The sequence below is a fragment of the Leuciscus leuciscus genome, assembly GCF_965113295.1.
Source record: "Leuciscus leuciscus genome assembly, chromosome: 23".
In the NCBI taxonomy this organism is placed as follows: Eukaryota; Metazoa; Chordata; class Actinopteri; order Cypriniformes; family Leuciscidae; genus Leuciscus; species Leuciscus leuciscus.
In genome coordinates, this window is record NC_138747.1 from 19,683,482 (window position 1) to 19,704,583 (window position 21,102).

General features: G+C 38.8%; 1 protein-coding gene and 1 long non-coding RNA gene across 5 annotated transcripts in view; one reads left to right on the forward strand and one right to left on the reverse strand.

The window, feature by feature from the left end:
* Positions 1 to 183: 183 nt before the first annotated feature.
* LOC309488554 lies at positions 184 to 19,390 on the reverse strand. 3 transcript variants are annotated; one of them, XR_014202175.1, is made up of 5 exons: positions 15,634 to 19,385; positions 14,086 to 15,153; positions 7,772 to 7,883; positions 7,429 to 7,693; positions 184 to 310 (listed from the first exon to the last, which is right to left on the reverse strand). It is a non-coding gene; the product is annotated as an uncharacterized lncRNA (long non-coding RNA). The 3 variants fall into 3 exon arrangements; XR_014202176.1 differs by lacking the exons at positions 184 to 310; positions 7,429 to 7,693; positions 7,772 to 7,883 and adding an exon at positions 10,343 to 10,666 and having other exon boundaries at positions 11,478 to 15,153; positions 15,634 to 19,390; XR_014202177.1 differs by lacking the exons at positions 184 to 310; positions 7,429 to 7,693; positions 7,772 to 7,883 and having other exon boundaries at positions 10,343 to 15,153; positions 15,634 to 19,390.
* The window catches only part of palm1a (paralemmin 1a), a 52,928-nt gene continuing 40,713 nt past the window's right edge, over positions 8,888 to 21,102 (forward strand). Inside the window, exon 1 of one of the 2 annotated variants that reach the window (XM_082156782.1) lies at positions 8,888 to 9,306. In XM_082156782.1, coding sequence (XP_082012908.1) covers positions 9,302 to 9,306 — 5 coding nt within the window. In that variant the 5' untranslated portion in view covers positions 8,888 to 9,301. The remainder of the gene's footprint in view (positions 9,307 to 21,102) is intronic. The other variant, XM_082156783.1, reaches the window with a different exon arrangement.

Consider the following 21,102-nt stretch of genomic DNA (forward strand, 5'->3'; position numbering starts at 1 on the left):
TATATTTTTTTCTGTAAATCACACAAATTATTTCTACAAACTCTCTGGGATTTATATGTAATAGTTAGCGATCTCCTTGTCATGCTGTTTCCCAGAGGTTCTCCTCTAAATGAACTTGATGCATGTTATGTGAGTGTCGTCAAGGTGGAAGTGAAGCCTTGTCAGTAAAGAATTCAAATCTGTTATAATGTAAATGTGCAGCTGTCACTGCAGGTTGAATTCTGTGTGTATCAGCTCTCTCTTTCCGGTGCTCTGAGCTACTCCTGGATCTCTGTAGATGGTTGTCCTTAATGGATGCTTCATGCAGTTTCTGATAAAAGACAACATAAATGACAACAATAAAAAAAGCTGCAGTAAATTACAATGTTTGTAATTTGTAATGCACTGCAAATCTTTTCTTCAATTATAAAGTGTAAATCTGGTGGCCTAAAGCAGGATAGTGCTGGAGATTAAGATTTTGAACCAATTAGGCCATGATGTACATGAAAGGTAAGCAATTCTGTGCCGTTTGGTTTATAAACATTACTTACAAACAATTAAAAATCACAGGAAGGCAGTTTACTGGCTACATAGTCTTAAATCTGCCAAGCAAGACAATGAACATGTCTTGCTTTCTGTCTTTCAATGACCTTAAATTAAATTGTCATTCAAAGAATGGTGCCTTTTCACAGTGTACAGTATCATCCTCATCGCTGGAGCATTAGCAGACACACACACACACACACACACACACACACACACACACACACACACACACACACACACACACACACACACACACACACACACACACACACACACACACACACACACACACACACACACACACACACACACTTTTGGCCTCACTTCTAGCAGCAATTTAATTCTCATAATAAGTCTCCCATCCAGGCATTGGTCAGGGCCATCCATGCTTGGCTTTTGTAAACCAGGTTAGAGCTGCAGGGTGTCAGGAGCTTTAATGCAAAAAAATTGCTCTCGATTGATGCGAGGAGCTACTTCTTAAGGTTGGCCCTCACAGACCCCATGATGTCACATACACAAACATAATACACCAAACATGCATTTCGTATTTCTGTCAGCAGGATACAGGGGAATAAAATAAACCAAAACATCTGTTTCATTTCACCTGTGGAATTTCATGGGAAAAGATAAATGCGACCACATCATAATATATTACAGTTTTTTTCGATTGCTAAACGACAGTGAGCACAACTGGAGCTACATGTGCAAAACTCTAACTACAGTCTGCACTACCAACAGTCACCTGAGCTAAACAGTTCACATCACCTGCAAAACTCATTCCAAGCAACACAACTCTTAACACATGGCTCAAAACAGGCTCAGTGCAGCCAAACACTACACACAACCCTTCACTGAGATAACACACACTGTCACTCAGAACACACTGAGAGGAAAAACACTAGCATCAAACACCAATACAGAAAATACTAACTTTTCATCTTTACAGTTTGAACAATTTCAGTGATTTCAAATAATATTTTCTTCAAAGAAAAGAGTGACATTCTTTCACATGATTTATAATTTTTTTTTAGAACATAACAATTATTTAAGGTAAATGAAAATGAGCAGTTTGCTTCAATAGTCTGTAGAGAAAAAAAGGTAGAAACTGAAAGTACATACTGTAATTCAAAATTAGTCTTTCTGAGCTCTACCTATATACGTATATATATATATATATATATATGTGTGTGTGTGTGTGTGTGTGTGTGTGTGTGTGTGTGTGTGTGTGTGTGTGTGTGTGTGTGTGTGTGTGTGTGTGTGTGTGTGTGTTCACTAACAAGTCTTAAACAAGACCTTTCAGCTGAAATTGCAGTCAGCAGTGTTTGAAAGGCACAAGGCTGAAATCTATTCTGTTTTGAATGTGTGGTTCACAGTTTTGACAGCAGTGTGTTAGCATTTGAACAAAGTGCTGTAAATCCACAGTGTTGTGCAGGTTGTGGTTAAAGTCATGGGATAAGTGTGTAGAGTTTTGAAAACTGTGTTCAAGCAATGAAAAACGAACTAGAGTTTGGTCCACATGAACTGCTGCTGTGCAGACTGTAGTTAGAGTTTTGCACATGTGACTCCAGTTGTGCCCACTGTCGTTTAGCAATCGAAAAAAACTGTAATGCTCAACTAAATAAACAATGTTCGAATTTTCATGTTTTTACAAAAGCCAAATTGTAGATAAGTGTGGATATGTGTGAGTGTGTGTGTGTGTATGTGTGTGTGTGTGTGTGTGTGTGTGTGTGTGTGTGTGTGTGTGTGTGAGTGAGTGTGTAAGTGTGTAAGTGTGTAAGTGTGTGTGTGTGTGTGTGTGTGTGTGTGTGTGTGTGTGTGTGTGTGTGTGTGTGTGTGTGTGTGTGTGTGTGTGTGTGTGTGTGTGTGTGTGTGTGTGTGTGTGTGTTGATGTAGAGTGTAGAGCACAATGGCTCTGGAGGTATAAATGCTCACTTCAATATTTACAGTAATTAACCAAAAACATTAAGCAATAAAACACTCTGCAGATCCGCAAAATGCTGTGCTTTTAAGTTGGATTCCAATATGACAAGCCAGCATTTAGGACCTGGTTTTTAAATAGCTTGATTTCTCATTAAAACTGGATTTTTTAATCTCTCCACCAGAGATCATTTGTAGCCCAGAGCATTTTATACTAGCATTTGCAAGACTTGCTGAGGTCATACTTTAAAATCTTATTAAATGCAGATTAAACCAAAGCACTGGCAGTGCAAGCATTCCTAAATATAAAATGAGTTTGAATATGAAACTTTCATATGCAGCCAGGATATCATCAAGGGCAGGAAGAGAAGAAGAAAAAAAAAATCAGAAGACTTTTCTACTATTCCAAAGTACACTATTTGTAACAGATTGTTATTTCTTAGATTAAAAGAACACAGGGGTTTATGAGTAATGATTATAGTGATTATAAAAAAAAAAAAAAAGATGAAACAGATGAAACAGACATCTATGAAGCCTAGACAGCATCCCACACTTGGGGTTTAATTATACTGTTGCCATGCAATCCTCTGAGTGAGTAGTAGTACTGCAGAGAAGCACAAATGATGTTCTTTTCTCCTCTAGAGGCATCAACAATTAGCTTTCTTTCAGTCCAAATGAATGTCAAGCAGCCTAAAAATATTTTAAGGGCACTAACTTTTAAAGATCTGTCAATATTTCACTGCTAAATTTCAAACACACTGCAGATGTAGTCTGCTAAACGAATAAGGGCCAGATTTGCTAACAGCTTGCGCCAGCGCAAACCCACTTTTGGCGTCAGAATTTACTAAAGACACACAGTGAAAAATTTGCACTTATTGTATTTGTTGGAGTTTCCCTTTCAGACACATAATGTATGGGAGGAGAGTATTTAAATGAATCATGCTAGGTGATTTACTAAGGTTTGCGCTAGTCAATTTACTGGTATTTGTGCCATTATATACCCCCCCCCCCTCCCCCTCCCAAAAAAAAACCATGTATTAAACCAGACGCTATCACTCTAATTTGCCGTAAAACTGTCCCTAAGGACAAGATGCTACTGAACAGGGCAAATTAATGTGAGAACGCAATTCCAAATAGTGGCAATGGGAGTGGAAAGTTCTGCACGTGATCCTCTGACGACGCAAATCTGGCCCTAAATGTTCTGTAAATGAAATTCTAACAATTGACAGTTGAATTTGAAGTACCGGTCGCCATTATGTTCTATTAGTTTCTGATTCCATGGACTTTCAGTTTGTTTTCATTTGTCATGTCTTCTTTGTTCAGATTCCCGCCACTCGTTTTTCTCTTTGCCATCATTATTAGTTCATGTGTCAGCTGTGTTTAAGTAATTATCCTCGTTTGTGTTCCTACTTAAGTTGTTCCTTCACCTACACTCCTTGTCCTGTATTGTCTGTGCATTAGCACACTGTCTCGCATGTTGGCTGCCTATTTGGATTTATCTATTAAACCTTGTTTTACACTATCTTCATTGGAACTTAAGCGTTACAGTACCAAAGTGGATGCCCTAAATAATTTTTTTGTTGATTCCAAAATGATCATTAGGCAAATACATGCTGCTTATGTAATGTTTTTTTTTTGTGTCAAAAAGCCGATGGTTCACCTGGCATCAGTATATGCTTCTTCCACCTAGTCAACTCTGACGCCTACATACGCTCTCCAAACACGAGCAGTGCCCACGCCATCCACTGCAACTATCGTGAAGTCTGCGAAAGAGCTCACCAACAGAGATCTGGCTGTTGCTATGGTGACTGGGTTGAGCAGTGGGGGCCTCCAGTGTGGAGCAATTTATCATTTTAATAAGAACTATGTGTGTTTCAAGGGGTGGGTCTGGGCTCACAATCACATAGACATTCAATTCATTTCATTACATTGAATGCTTTTGAAAGATGAGAGGTTGAAATGATTTGAGCACTGATAAAGTTTCCTTTATTTTCAGCTGCAAGGTGTACGGCTGGGTTTATTATGTCATATCTGATGTAATCATTTTTCATAAGACTAAAGAAAAACGAGACAGAAGACTCTAAGGAATATTGTTACGTAGAAATGTTATTCAATTTAAAGCTGTCACTTTGCTTCATTCCTTTTCAATTCTTCTGTTGATGGATGAGAGATGAGATGGAAAAAAAATTTCTTTTAAAATCTTATCAGATGATTTACAAATGGGTTGTGGATATTTAGACCACAATATATTTCTCATTTCATCAGCCTGTTCTTCATCTGTTGGCAGGAGATAACTTGTCCTCATAGATCAAAGTATGCAGGAGTCCAAGAATAATGGAAAATAGATAAAATAGTATCTGCTAACTCAACCACCCAAATACACACCAACATACAATATCTTAATTGTTTCCTCATAATTAATTATATTTATGTGTCTAAAATAACTAGAGGAAGAATGCGATCAGTCGTCTGCTGTAACGGAGACAGCGGGTGATGACTTTTGCTCGTCCCTTCAGTAGGCTATTCAGTTTACTCAACCTGATTAAATTCACGTTGATTAAATTTTCAAGAGCTTTAATGAAGACACCAGCCCTTTGATCTCCAGGTGCTTCGGCTGCTCATGGTGATAAAGCTTTTATTTTGCACTTTTCCTGGGCTGTCGCACCAACTCAGGTGGCCAAATGTCACACTTTTTGCAGAGCTTTGAGGAGTGGACCACTTCTCAATGCTTATGACTCAAACAGGTATAGTGGACTTTACTGGTTGGTAGAGGTTCTCGACTGGTGAGTCCGAATTATATATTTTTAACTAATTTGAATGATTTTGCAGCACTTTATAATTTACCTACAATAACCATGAAACTTCTAAATCAAATATCCATTTTAACTTCATTTCACTTTCTTTCTTTTTTCTTTGAGGGGACTCTATTTGTCTTGCATACAGCAGGCGTCATTATGTGTAGAACTGATGAATGTAGACTCATTACTGTGCTCTATATGTAATCATTCACTAAACAGTGTGTTAAAGTCCCCCTGTGGTGAAAATCCAGCTTTTAATGTTGATTATATACTATATGGTGTTTTTAATATGCTTTAAGACAAACCATGCGCAAATTCACAAGTCAACACCATTGCTGAGTATTTTCTTCTTAAAACTGCAGTGAACCAAAGACTGTCTCAAAAACGCGGTTTGAAATTACTGGTATTTCTGACATCACAAACTACCTTGTAACCAATCATGTCAACATGTGATCGTCAACGATTGGATCTCTGAGCTGGTGTGAGTGAGTGGAGGCGGGGCTAATTTGCATATTCATTGAACCACGTATACTAAATGAGGCAAGGGTGCAGAGTTACATTCAAGCTATTTTAAGGCATTAAGACATTTTTTTTCAAGGAAAAAAACCCATAAAATATGTAATTTTGGTGATCAAAGATGAGTTTTAAGGGATACAATTATTGACTACAGGGGGACTTTAAAGGCACAGTATGTAGTTTTCGACACTAGAGGTCACTTATTCAAATAAACAATAGCGAAGGCATAGCTTGATGACACCATGAATGAGTGAGGAATCACGGGAGTTGTTGTCTTCACCTCCACAGCCGATGGAATGCTATCCGACGGGACTTGCATTTTGTTTATGGTCGAGCTAATGTATTAAAGTTTTATTAACGTTACTGTGTTATGGGACAGCCTGGGACATTTTATGTTGATGTTTTAATTATGTTTATATGCTGCAGTAGGCCGCTGCCGTTTCTTTCATTTTGTTGTTTATTTTGCGATTAACATTGTTTATAACGTCTGACTCCTTCGTCGCTAAACTTGAACAGTGTTACAGTAACGTTTGATCACTTATATTCACTTAATTTGATTTAATTCTAATGAAACAGCCGCAAATGCTGAATTAGCCTATTACTCACTTTATTTGACGAATTAAAATTGTGGTGAAACGCAACTCTGTTTTACGTGGTTTACTTGGTGCTGTCTCTGATGCATGGTACAAACATGTTCCTTGCGGTAAATCAAGAAAAAAATTGTTGAGCTATTTAACAATCGATAAAGGTATCCAAAAACTTGCTCACATGTCTAATAAAACACATGCACACTAAAAAAAAAATGGTTCTTCAGCGGTTCTTCAGGGGTTCTTTGCGGTGGTTAAGGTGCTATATAGCACCACTACCATTTAAAGAACCTGTTAAGCCCAGTTTGGTTCTTCAGCGGTTCTTTAGCGGTTCTTTGGGGTGGTTAAGGTGCTATATGGCACCTCTTATGGTTCTACATAGCACCATTTGACAAAGGTAGGTGCTATTTGGCACTTAAAGTGGTTCCCCTATGATTACAAGCCAATAAGCCAAGCCACTTTTAGTGCTATTTAGCACCATTTTTGTTTAGAGTGTGGATGTGGCGTCATTGACAGGCTATGCAATGACACTGGCCGTTACAATGGTTAAAATTGCTGATTTCTCTGGATTTAACATTGTTGGAAACCTTTGGGTTAATGTAAGTACACAAGCACACTAAATATATAACATTGTTCTAGTGGTTTTTGGATATTTTAATCCAAAAATCTTACATATTGTGCCTTTAAGCATGTCATGTTAAATTTCACTGTGGTCATGTTTCACTGATAGAGAACAAACAATACCTTAAATCTGACTTCAAAGGGTTTTTTCTATACATACTGCTCAATTCTTCAAGGTTTGGCAAAACAGCATCATGCTGAAATCAAATCCTCCTCCACACAAACACACATGGATGCCGCAGCCATTTTTACCCCCACTCCTCCAGAAATTTACTCAGCAAAATCTGGAAGGCTGATCTTTTAAGGGAAAATCCCTTATTCTACATCACAGGAGTGCCACTCAAACTGATTGTTTTGTTATTACAGAATCAGTGCACTCAAATGAAAACGATTTGCCTCATGCGTGATCATTTAACCCTGACAACAGAGGCCAAGAAACCACCCAGATGGCATTTCACACCCACCTCCACCACCCCACTGCTTCCCCTGCCACCATTTCTTCCTTTGTGTCTTCCTTCTCTCGGAGAGAGAGGGAGAGAGGGACTCACGTCGCACTCCGAGAGAGCTGGCAGCGCTCCAATCCCCTGCGACAGCAACATTTCCATTGATCAGAGCAAATGGAGACATGTCAAGTTACCACGGCAACTGGCAGGCCAGTGAGGCAGATCCGTGTGGTTGAAGAAGAGTCTGCGTGAGGAGCATCAGGGTGGAGCAGTGTGGGCTGAATACCTTCAAAAATGAAGATCCATCAACTGCTCAATAAGTCACTGTTATGTTATATAAATGCTGTTATATACATAGCTATACCTATGCTTTCGACTAGAATGTGAATATTTCTGACAGTGTTCGCTCTTTTATGAAGGCTTGAAGGTGTGATCTTGTTGTGGAGGTCAGACAGATGAAAGATTTTCTGCTTTCTCTGTTAGTGAGGAGGACAGAATCGTGTTCAACTTATATATTTTATTGATTTATACATCTTCAATGATTTATCACCCATTTCAAAATGAATTTAGATTCCTATGGTCATGGTAATATTTCTATGTATATGTACAGCAAGAGTTTGTCATGTACTCCATCTACAGGCTGCCTGCCAAACACACAACCCAGCTGCAGTGTCAGCTGAAAGATGCACACCACAGATTGTCATATTGTGTCATAATGGCATATATAATATGAAAATAACATAACAACTCATGTCCAATTCTCCTCTGTGCACACAATAACATGCATAAAATAATCACTGCAATTTTAGAAAATCAAAAATGTATGATAAATTATTACAAATTATTTGATGATAAAAAATATTAAATATATATTTATTTCTATTTAATTGAAGATTTTAAAAAAAAGATGAAATGCCTTAAAAGGTTTCATATATATATATGATATATTAGCCTATATATAATAGCCTGTATTATTACATACATATTTAGGAATATTCCCCATATTTATTTGTGCATTTCATATTTGGGCAAGGAATAAATAGATGAATAATTATGAGAAGTTCTGTAGATGCACTTACACAACAAGAAGATAATGATTTCCAATGCCATTTCAACTTTTCAACCCTTTAATTAAGAAAGGGTTGAAAAGTCAATATGGCATGGGGAATCAGTAGGCTATTTCTTCTTTTCCAATCATTTTGTAGTAGAAGTGCACATTAGATTATGTTAGTGCAATTTACTTTTTGAATGAACAATAAAGAGGTTACAGGAACATGAATCATGTTTTGTCTATTTAAAAAATCTAGCAGCTGTGTCAAAATAAATTATTTAAATAAATGACAAATTCAGAACAGATATTTAATATAATTCTATAATGAATACATTTTTAAATGCCAAGTTGAGAGTTCAATCAACAGACTAAATAATTTAAAAATATATATAAATAGAAGTATTTGCAACGTGATATTTACATAGACTCATAGTACCTTCTACGTCCATGAGAGGGCGACAAATCCCAAATTAATTACCACACTGGGCGAAATATATATTTAAAATAAAACATCTATAGCATACAAAACTCAGATCTCTGATAAACCGGACTCTCTCAGAGAGTTCACACAGAGATATCACCACAGTGATCAGCTTTAGAGCTCGTTGACACGGACGTGAAGTGTTTTTTTTTAGTTTTTTTTTTAGTTTCGAGGTGGACTGATCATAAGGCGGCAGAGAGGGGCAGATTCAGGGGAGGGACGCCAGCAGCAGCAGCTCCCGGTCTCACTGCTCACACACAGGGAAGAAGACAGAGCTGACACTGATGGTGCTGTGCATCTGATAAAAACAAACAAACGGGAGAATAAACCTGAAATTTGAGGGGAAACAGCACTGGGACAATATGCAGTGAGTATAGCAACTATTCTTCATTTATTGGGCAGGCCAGTGTGCCGCTGGCCCTTTTAATGAGTGAACGGAGCCACACCTGCAAAACATCCCAAGCTCTGCTCTTCTTGTTGTTCTTATGGCACAATTAAACGGTACATTTGGAATAAGGCTGCATTTTTAATGTTCCAAATGTTAATGTTTAAAACGATGATGGTTTGGAGCTATATTTTATATTTTTGCTGTGGTGTAATGTGTATCGGTACAGCGGATAACGGTATGACATCCAGGGGTGAGCAGCATCCAGCACACATGCGCTCTATATCCCCCGTGCTGACAGAAATAGGTTTCTCCTTCATGCCATTGACACTCAGTGCAGTTGTTTTCATGGCTAATTTAGAAGCAGCATGTCTCTCTTTTTTTATCTTTGAGGTACTTGCTATTCATCTTACTTGAATGTATGTTTACAGTATCGCGTAGGCTACTGTATTTAATCACTGCTGTGATTCGATCATAGGCACGAGGCTACTAAGCTGCCATGCTTATATTCAGTGCTACAGAACGATTAGCCGTCCTATAAAGTAAGCAATATGAGTAACTATACTGAATAGAGAAACCAGCTAATTTCTTTTAATATTCCATCTCCTTCAACGGAAATAGTTTGAAAAGAAGCCAAAACAGTATGCTTTGGGTTCGGTTAACTTCTTTTCAGCGGTCTCGGTCCGCTTGTTTGGTGCTTACCAGAGTTCGGATGGCAGCGTTCACACTTATTCAAATAAACCGCATTAACAAAACAATCAAACCAGAGTTAGTTTTACTCGAAACAAACATTCTGAGTGTGAACGCACCCTAAAGAAGCAAGGCACTGGAAGTGTGGAACAATGGAATGGATTTAAAGAGCTCTGTGCTCCATGCACACTAGTGAGAGAAACCCTATAGAGGTTAGAGGGTTTTGTGCATGATGCTTGATATTGAGCAATGTGGTAGCCTATTTGTTGTCATGTTATTTTAATTTATTCTCATAATGATAATCATAAACAGTTCCCCCCCCCCCCCCCCCCCGCACAAATAGTTTCACCATTTACTGCACTTTTTCTTGTAGTTATTTACACATAGCGGCTAATGAATCGGAAATATTGCACATTCACAGAAAATAGCTTTCTTCTGCAGTGCAAAATAAGGTTGATATTGTAATAAGAGAATAATACAGATGCTCTTTTAATAAAAGTCTTTACAAAAATCACACAACTCCACTTTAATTCAAAATGTAGACTATATTTCACAGTGCTTGCAAGGATCAATTAAAACTTAAAAGTGATTAGGTTATTGCTAATAATCTGATGGGTCTTTTTTTCTCTGCTGCGTTTCTCTGTCGCTTACTCTGAACTTTAAAGGGGTGGTTGAGTGTGATTTCACTTTTCTAACTTTAGTTAGTGTGTAATGTTGCTGTTTGAGCATAAACAACATCTGCAAAGTTACAACGCTCAAAGTTCAAAGCAAAGGGAGATATTTGCTTTTAAAGAAAAGGACTACAACAAACGGCTGGTTGGGACTACACGACATTCCTCTCGGGTTAGTGACATCACTAACCCTAGAATTTACATAAACCCCGCCCCCGGGAACACGCAGTCCATGTTGAGAAGAGGAAAAGTTGTTGTATAAGAGTACATTTGTGAGTCAGCTCAAACTTCAGCATCCATCTTTTCACATGCAATAGAAAGTCACTCTGTGTGCATCTCACAACAGTTCATATATGAGCAATTTATAGATTTATCATGACAGAATATCCTAATTGAAGATAGTTAACTCCACATCAGTAACATAAATTCATCAACTAACCATTCAGAGACGTCCTGTTGCATTCTACATGTTGTCACTTCTTCTTGAGTCTCTCCATCCTTATCTGACTCCGTTTAACATTAAAGGCAGAACAGTTTCTGTCATTTTAGTGTGTCTGCGTGAGGTAACAGCAGCTGCTAACAGACACGAGCTCTTGAAACCCCGCCCTCTGCAGCAGCTCATTTGCATTTAAAGGGCCAGGCACAAAACGGTGCATTTTGCAAACCCTCAAAAAGTGACAACTTTAACTTGCTATATAAAAATATCTGTGGGGTATTTTGCGCTAAAACTTCACACACACACTCTGGGGACATCATAGATATATTTTACATCTTGTGAAAAGGGCATTATACCACCCCTTTAACTTATATTGCTGTGCTGATATTTTCTTCGAGCAATACAAATCTTGTTTATTGCAACATTTCAGGAAATTGTACATTAAATCAAACTTTGCAAGTTGAGTAATGCATCACATTCAGAAAGACAAATGATTAGTTTTGATGTAATGGCTACAGATAATTTCTTCCATATTGTAAAAAATAATAATAATATCTATCTATCGGTTGTTGATTGAATGGGGGCAGATCTGACTGCAAGCTTGCAGTTGATTGTAAGAAAGGGGTGGGGCTTAAGTGGACTAAATGATTGAAAAAGAGAGTGAAGTAGTTTGTCGTTTCACTGGAAGATTTTACGAGTTGTAATATTTTGATAAAAAATTACAAAGTTAAAATATGTTATAAATTAAACATATGCATGGACAAATGATCCGTAATGAGATCATTAAGATGCATTTGGAAAATAGATTCCATTTCATGCTGGCTTCAAGCATGTCAAATGAAAAGATGTATTGGTACATAAACGATACACAAAAGATTTCTGTCTGACTGATTTCTTAAAGAATGCAGTGAGCTACATTGATGTGAAACAACCTAATAATCCATGCACTGAGAATCCTGTTTCCCTCTGTGAGTGAAACTGAGAGGATACATCATGACCGGGGCTTTAGCTAGAAGAGCAGAGACAACTGCCGGCAGACTTAATTACTCTAATGTACTACACCAGAGGGAGAGAGATGAGGGGTGGGCTGACAGTTGCTCCTGGAATCTGAATGAAAGGCCCTACCCATATCGGATGACACATGCCTCTCCATTAGTGACTCGCACGAGTCAGTCTGAAACACCATAAATGACCACTCCGTTCAGGAGAGGATGAAATTAGGCGCTGTTTTATTGGCACAATGAAAATATCTTCCTTGAAATATAATAAGACCTACTGCTTTTAGCTGAAAAAATGTGGCGGTAAATGTATGTATAATCCTATTGTATATTTTTGGTACTGCACATTGCCTTTTTATGATCGGTGCAGTTGTGATGAAATAGGAGTATGATAAAGCTGCTCGTTTTCCCTTTCACTTAAGTGTATAGTTAAGATGGAGCATTGTTAATCTCGGGCTTCAATGAGAAGGTTGATGGACGCATCAGTTCCTGTTGATGTTGCTTTGGAACTCAGCATGCGTACCATTTCTCCACTGTCATCCTTTCCTCTTGCTTATGAAGTGCTGATTTCTGCCACATGTGCTAAGGAATGCTGGGAAGCTTCAAAGGATTCATCAGACACTGTGTCTGAGCTGAGCCCTAATGAACAGGCCTGAAACTGCTTGGTCAGGGTTCCACAAAGAAGGATGAAAACTGAGTGAGAATTAAAGCGAATTAGGGTCCTATTATGCTTTTCCAGTTTTTCAACTTTAGTTAGTGTGTAATGCTGTTGCTTGAGCATAAAAAAAGATCTGCAAGATTACAAAGCTCAGTCCACTCCAAAGGGAGATCTTTTATTTAACAGAATCCCCTTTTCTAGAACTAGAACGACTAGCTCGTTTGGACTACATCGCGATTTTTCCAGGCTTTATGAAGTCATAGGGCCCTATCATACCTGGTGCAATACAGTTTTCAAGTGTTTTTTGCTAGTTTCAGCCCGACGCAGTTATCATTTTCACATCCTGCACCATGTTGTTTAAATAGCAAATGCATTTGCACTCATTTGTGCTCCCATGGGCGTGTTGGTCTGAAAACGAGGTGTGTTCAGGCACATTGTTGGCACATTGCTATTTTGAGGCAACTGAAATAGACTGCGCCATTGACCAAAGTCTGAAGTCATGGTCTAAAGTCAATGGTGCAATATTTGTTTTGTTATTTAAAGAGCGCGTTAGTAATGTGCGCCTATAGGCGGGTCCACAACGTGCATACACTTTGTCCCGTAGATGGTCTGCTTGCGCGCAGATCCGTTTCCTCACTAGAGAAGCGTTCAGTTTTTCCGCTTGCAAATTCCGCCATGTAAATAGCGAAACCGCCCTGGTGCGAGCGCAACTGGCTTTTAAAGGGAATGGGAGATGAGACTCCGATTGGTTTATAGACGTTACGCCCCAAACACACCCATTACTCATTAAGATAATTTAAACTAGCAAAAGTGGATTCGGATATGCCCTAAGTGCACTTGCGCTTTAGACGATGCGCTCAGATCGTTAAAATAGGGCCCATAATGTTACTCATTTAAATAATCTCCGCCCATGGAAAATGCAAAAAAGGGTCGAGGCCTGGTTGAGCTGAGTTAGATAAGACAGTGTTGTCATTATGTCAAAGAGACACTGTTTTTTCCACAACGTTTCCAAAACTCATTTGTTTGACCTTACTAAGGCTGACAAACTTAGATTGTTCCTGAACATTATAACCGCAACGTTTATCTGTGTGCTGCACATTTTATGGAGAACAGCTTTTTTTTTGTGTTGCTTTTGTAAGCTCTCGTTTTTGTAAGACGTTCACCACTCCTTAGGAAAGTTAACCATGGGTTTGCTTAGGAAAGTTAACCATGGGTTTGTGATCGATTACTAGTTTTCAGACAAATATCATGATTAAATGGTGGATAACATTGTATCTAAAATGTATAAGGAAATTACAAAAAACATACCACTATGAAACGTCCTGGAAAATCCGTGCTTGAAAAATCTGTGCATGAAATCCGTTCTGGACGATCCTCTTGTTTGTTAACATTGTCAGAGTCTGAATCGGGCTTGAATTGGCATAGAAACAAACAAACCAGGTAGAGTAAACACTCGAAAGAGACAGGGTTAGCTGGCAATACTTCGCAACATGATGTACAAACAACATGGCTTATAACAGATAGGAACAAGAAGTGATGCGGGAGGAAAACGGCAGTATCAGTATTCAGGAGATGGCTCCCTCTGGCGGTTGGAGGAATGGATGGCAGATGCAGATGTTACAAGTACACCCCAAAAACAAAATTGAGACTTTCGTAAAAGGGCATAATAGGACCCCTTTAAAAAAGCAAATGGGAAACCCTTCCCACCATGATTTAAAACTAATGTATCCTCTGCCCTTCAGTTCCTGTCCATTTTGTTATTCTCTTCACTCTGTTATTCATTATCAGTGTGAGAGCAGCTCTCTGTTATCTAATTTATATGTCATGGCCAACACCCTTTACTGACAAAATGTGGCGAGGTCATATAAATTAGACCGTATTCTTTCAATTCAATTCATTGAGCAGTTCATGAATAAATCCATAGGGATGTGGACAGAATAGTGTGGATTTCAGTACTGCAACTTTGGATATGGATATCAGGCTGAAAGTGCATGCAACTACAGAATCATTACATAATTTCCTTTCTAGGATTGCAGGATTATTTTGTACACTTTTTTTTAACACTTTCTAAAGACGTTATACAGAATCCTGCACATGACTTAAAAAAAAAAAAAAGAAGAAGATATTGTGGACTTGTGGTTCGAGCGGGGGGTTGAGGGTTGGCCATGGATTTGTGCTACGCCACTGGTTCCAATGTCTAATTAATTTGTGGCCACTGGCCAGGATGTACTAATTTGTTCAATCATGGCTATGTGGTTCTAACTCGCTCCTTTGTTTTAGTTAAAGGGGTATTTCACTGCTGGCAAAATGGGCTTTCAATACAAATTGGCTGCCAATGCTGTTGAAAGACGAAAACATTTTTTACATTGTTGCTACCTGACTATAGCCTGGTAATACCAAACTCTGCTACTTCGCTTTGCTTCGTAGACAGAGTCTGGAATGGCATAATAGAGAAGTGTTTTCTCTCTCGCGGGGGGGCGCTTGTCTGAAGTTTAAAATCATTGGTTACCCGTAAGCCAATCACATAATGTTTGGTTATGGCGTGTGTTATGCGCATGCTCAGCCGCATCTAACTTCCACTGTAAACACACATATGATGCGAAAACAAAAACCATCGAGCGAAACACCGGAGTGAACATGGCTGTGAACGACTTCTGCAGATTATGTGAAGTAAATCTATGCATCCACGGTACAATCAGCGTCTACGTCACGGCTCTCAGCCCGCCCTCTGTTCGTTGATTGGCCCGGCTGTTTTCAGGCCGGAGGAAAACGGAAAGCTATGACGCTGTCTCAGACTGAGTACAGAAGCGAAATGAAATTGAGCGGAAGTACGAAGTCTGACGTAGTCAGGCTAACCTGACTAGAAGAAGCAAAGAAAAAATGCTGTCCAAGGACACTCCCACCAGTCTGCTATGGATACACTTGACCAGAGTCAAATATCGCCTTGCTTTTAGTCATAATGGTGTCAACTTGTTCCCTGTTGCAAGAATTCAAAGAGTAAACATTTAGCAAGAGTGAGCTATTTTCGGGAATTGAATGAAGGATCCAGGGCATTGTAGGCAGTGGTTAAAGGTTGCAAAGAATCGCAAATATGGAGAGAACACCGCTACGGAAAATCTGAAAAACCTCTGTGTGTTTAGTCAAAATTTCAAATTGGATGACCATGAACCAAATATGTTATAGGCCAAACGGAAGGGAAAAAACTGAAAGAAACTGCAGTTCCGTCAGTTCTGGCCAACCCCCCCCCTGCAAAATGCCATCGCATACTGGTAAGAAAGCTGTTGCCGTATGGTTCCATTTTTACCATAATGCTGTTTAATTAGTAGACAAAGTACGATACAGTTATCAGTGACAAACTTGTACTAGGTTCCCTCATTTTAGTTAAGTTGTGGCCATGTTTTACCAATTCGTTAATTTGTTTTGATTTGACTAAATTAAAAAGAGGAAACAATTTTGTGTCCACAATTTTACTAAAACAAAGGAAAAATTTGTATAACATGGTCACGATTTAACTAAAACGAGGGAAATAATCATTCATAGGAACAAATTTTGAATTCATGGCCACATTTCTTCTTAACAAATTCTTAATTTGTGGTCACAATATAAATTAAGCCCTATGGAAGCTTGTTTCCGCCACTGAATAAAAAAAAAAAGGGAATTGCAACTTTTTAATCTCACAATTCTGACTTTTTAACATGCAATTAAGAGTTATAATATCAAGTGCCTTTGTACTAGTTTGTTCCCCTGTTTTAAATCACAAGGGTTTAGTTAAATCATGGTTAAAATTAGTTAAAAAACATTTAAATTATTTAAATCGTGCCTCCGTTTTGATATATACTGTAACTCCCCATCATGGCTGGTTGCCAGAGCGTTGCTATTCGTTGCCATAGGTGGTTGCTTATGTGGTCTGGATGGTTTCTAGCTATGTCTCAATGATATTTTGTTCAATTTATTTGTGTGTGTGTGTGTGTTGTTAAATTGGCATATTAGATAGCATGTTCATTACATTTAAGCCTTAGTTAAAGGAATAATTTACTCCCCATATTGTTCCAAACTTCTGTGGAGCACCAAAAAATATAGGCTATATTTAAAAAATGTCTCAGAATCAGTAGGTTCCAGTATTGAACCCTATTGACTTGATCTTCAGTTGGGGGCAGCACTGAAAATCATACATGTTTGGAATGACATGAGGGTGGGTTGTAAATGATGACAGACTTTTCATTTTTGGGTGAACATTCCCATGCAAAACAAACAGACACATTCACTGTTCATACTGTTCTCAAAGAGTAGCATCAGCAGAATCTGGCCTCGCATCTCCTGCTGCTCAGCTGTGTCTGTGACCCTTTAACCAGACATGATTGCTCTGCTGTGACGCTTCTGTCTGTGAGGCTGCTGGACGCTCTGTCACTAGTTTTGAGCCCAAAGGCACGAACAGCCCTGCACATGGGTTAAATTTACACTATAAATCAGAGTCAGTCTATAGGGGCTTCAGGCTTAGCATGTAATTTCCTTGGCTGAATTCACTTTGGGAATCTTTAGACAGTGTGGAAATACACTGAATGCTCTCAAACTATTTGTACACTCTTAACAAAAAAAGGGTTTAATGGGGTTAGTAGAACCCAAGGGTTCCATAAAGAATGCTTTATGCCAAAAAGTTTCTAAGTAAAGGAGAAATTTCTTAAATAGTTGCATAATGCCTTCATATTTGACAGGTTATACTTTTTTTTTTTTTGCCAGAAAGTATGTTTACAAGCTGTTTAATTCATAAAATGTAATTAAAATGAATTAAAACTAAATGTATTAATTAAAACTGATCCCGTGATGGAAACCCCTAAAAGGTTGTATGTATATATATATGTATATGTATATGTGAAGACCTGTCCAGTGTCTTTAGGCCACCAGCTCCATCCAGTACAGAGGATCCCCTGACTCTGCCTCAAGCCTCTGTGCCCATTGCTCCCCCTCAGCCTGTCGACACATCGGCTCCACCCTGGCTCCTCCCTCCCTCGGCTTCACCGGAAATCATCGGCAATATGGCTTCTCCGGCTCCGCCTTGGTTGGACATTGTCCTGCCTACACCTTCGGCTCCGTCTGGCGCCACCCTTCCCCTGGCTCTGCCTTCGTCCTCGGTCCCACCGGCTCCGCCTCTGTCCTTTCGTTCCACGGCTATACCTTGAACGCTTGTCGCTGCGGGTACACCTCCAGTACCTCGTCGGTCATAGCCAGGGTGCATTCCATCAGGTCGTCTCCATCATGGCTCCTCCCGCTTTGACTCCTCCCTAGGAACTCGTTCTGACTGACCTCTGGCTCAACATCCAGCTCCTTTTGCTCCTGGCTTCCCCCTGGCTCCTCCCACCCTCCACTCCCTCATGGACTTATTCTTTGGACTTGGTTTTTTTTGCTCCTCTCCAGTTCCTCGCCCTTCTCCTGAGCCCCCACCTTCCCTCCCTCAGTTGGACCGTATACGGCACGAGGACAGACCTTTCCAGAGGGGGGCATACTGTCAGGGTTCCTATGTTTCGTGTTTTTCCTAGTTTGTCTGATTATTGATTTCATTAATCTGTTCTGTCAGTTATGTCATTAGTTATCCTGATTATTTAAAACCTGTCCCCTCCCTTGTTCTCTGTCCATTCTCATCCATGTATGCATTTGTCAATGCTGTTGACATAATAGTGGAATTAATAATGAGTATCTCCTGCGTGTTTCTTATTAAAGTTTATTCTGTGTATTCATCATCTTCGCGAGCTTTGTTGCCACGTTACGTGACAGCATGTGTGTTGGTGAACTTTAAAAATGTTGGAGAGAAGTATCTAAATGCAGCAATTACCTTTATTAACAAAACAACCAAAAAATACAAGGAATAGTACAACAGGGAACTCAGGAATCAGCCATGGAAGGACAAGACCTGACAAAGAACACGGGAAAACACTGGGGTTAAAATTCACAAGATAAAGAGGTGTACAAGGGACAGGTGAAGGTGACGAGTAGCCATGGAAATAAATAAGGGTAGCTATGGTGACAAACAAGGGCTTAAATACCCTTAAATAGGGCACAATTTGAGGGGACAGCCATTTGTAGTGGTGTCCGAAACCAGGACATTATCGAGTGCACTCATTCAATCCCACAATGCACCGCAATAACAAGTGTTCAACCGATGTACACTCAACTGTAATAAAACGACTCTGAGAGTTGCGTGTCGAATGAATTATCGCGTGATGATGGCGCCCGCAGCTAATTTATCAATCCTGGTCATCCTACTTATCTATGTGAGTACAGTGTAATATTATACAGGTATAATCCTTTTTAATTGATTAAATTATTTAATTAAGGTTTATACATGCTATAGTTTCCATGACAGAGTTCAAGATAAATCTTTTCATTACTACTGGAGCTGCCAGTTTGCTAAGTTTCAAGTGATTAATAAACAGCAAGCACAAACTATGCAAAAGCGGCAAGTTCCCTTCCGGCACACTCAACAGGGTTCTTATACAGTTTCCATTTCAAAATTGACTCTCATTTGATATCGATTAATTAGGGTATGTATCAAGAATCAACTAATTCTGATAACTATACAGGGAACTCCAGTTTTAATTTTACATTACTATAAAATAAAATGTATCTGTGAATGGTGGCTGTCATAATTTTATTTTTTTTAAAGATGTATTTAAACATACATTAAACACTGAGGAACATGTTAAGTAAAAATACAGTGAGTATGCAATATAGTGCATATATTTAGCAAAATGCTCCTCTCTAGAGAGTCATTAAATGGCTTTTCTGGGGTAAATGTAACATTACGTGACATATTATTTACAACAGGGGTGCCCATCCTGGATCTGCCTACCAGCAGAGTTCAGATCCAACCCTGATCCAACACACCTGTCTGTCAGGGGTGTAAACCGAACAGTTCATCACGATACGATACGATATCGATTCTCTCAGCCAGCGATATGATATTTGCCGATACCTCAAAAAATTCTGTGATACGATTACGATTCGATTCAGGGATATATCGATTGATTTATTGATATTTAGATATTATGTGCCAAGTTTACACAACCAGTTATGTTTATTAACTCACAAATGCACTCCATACTCGATCAGCTTTGACAAAACTCCTCTCTGCTAGCGCGTCATTTTTATGTGACTAACAGCCTTGCTGATTCGCTAAAACTGATTGTGTTCACAAACAACAAGGGTGCTTGTCAGTTTCTGCTGTACAACATGAACTCGCGATGCCTACCGGCTTTTGTGACAAAACGTGTTTAGGGTTCAGTCAATCTTGTCAGGTGTCTATTTCAGCTAAGAAACGTTACGTGAGGATGTGGAGAGGGTTAAAAAATAAAGGTACCGTATATTTATATTTTATGTGTGGCATCGATGCGTTGTATCGTTAGACGTTTGATCAATTTATTGTTACACCCCTACTGTCTTGTAATGATCAAGTGCTCCTGAAGATCTTAATTAGCTGCTTCAGTTGTGTTAGATCAGGGTTGGAGTTGAACTTTGCAGGAAGGTAGATTTCCAGGAACAGAACTGGGCACCCATATTTTTCCATAATCTGATTTCATTTTTACAGACTTTTACAGACCTGGAAATTACTCAAATCAAATTCCATACTTTTCCAAAATGTGTATGCACCCTTACTCAAGTGTCGGAAATGAACTCGCTCGTTTTTTATTCACTCTTCAAGTGGACTAGGGGACTGATGAAGGGAATAGTGAATGAGGGTTCAGAGGGCGATTTCAAACACAGCAAACAAAGAAAGCAAAGGAAACAAGAACTAAACACAGGAAGTGAACCAAAACAATAGGAACAGCAAATACACTTCAACATAAAAGTCCTTTACACAACATGGGACCACAAGACTGGGATTGTGACAGCCTGGAAGCCTTCGTGCTTATCCTCTCCTCCATGAGCAGGAGTAGTAAAGGTTAAACCAATAATCTCTAGACATTGACATTCTTAGCCTTGACATTTAAGTGTGTTTTACTGAGTTATGGTTATTTGTTTTGTAGGGTCATTATAGGAGCATGGCTCATTAGGTGGATTCTTTAGACTGTTCTGCCATTGGGATGTAGACTGCCTTAAAGACATGAACTGTTGTTCATTTGATTTAACATTTGTGTGTGAACTGAGGTTTTTGTGTAATACGTTTTTGTTTGATATTACTCTGTGTTATTTAGATAGGCCTAATTAAATTGACACGGAACTTAGTTGTCCTATTTAAATGAAAATATAAAAAAATGCAATGATATTTGCTAGTTAATTTTATTATTAGTTGATTTTGTACTTTAATCTTTAACCTTGTAATGTTTGCCTCAA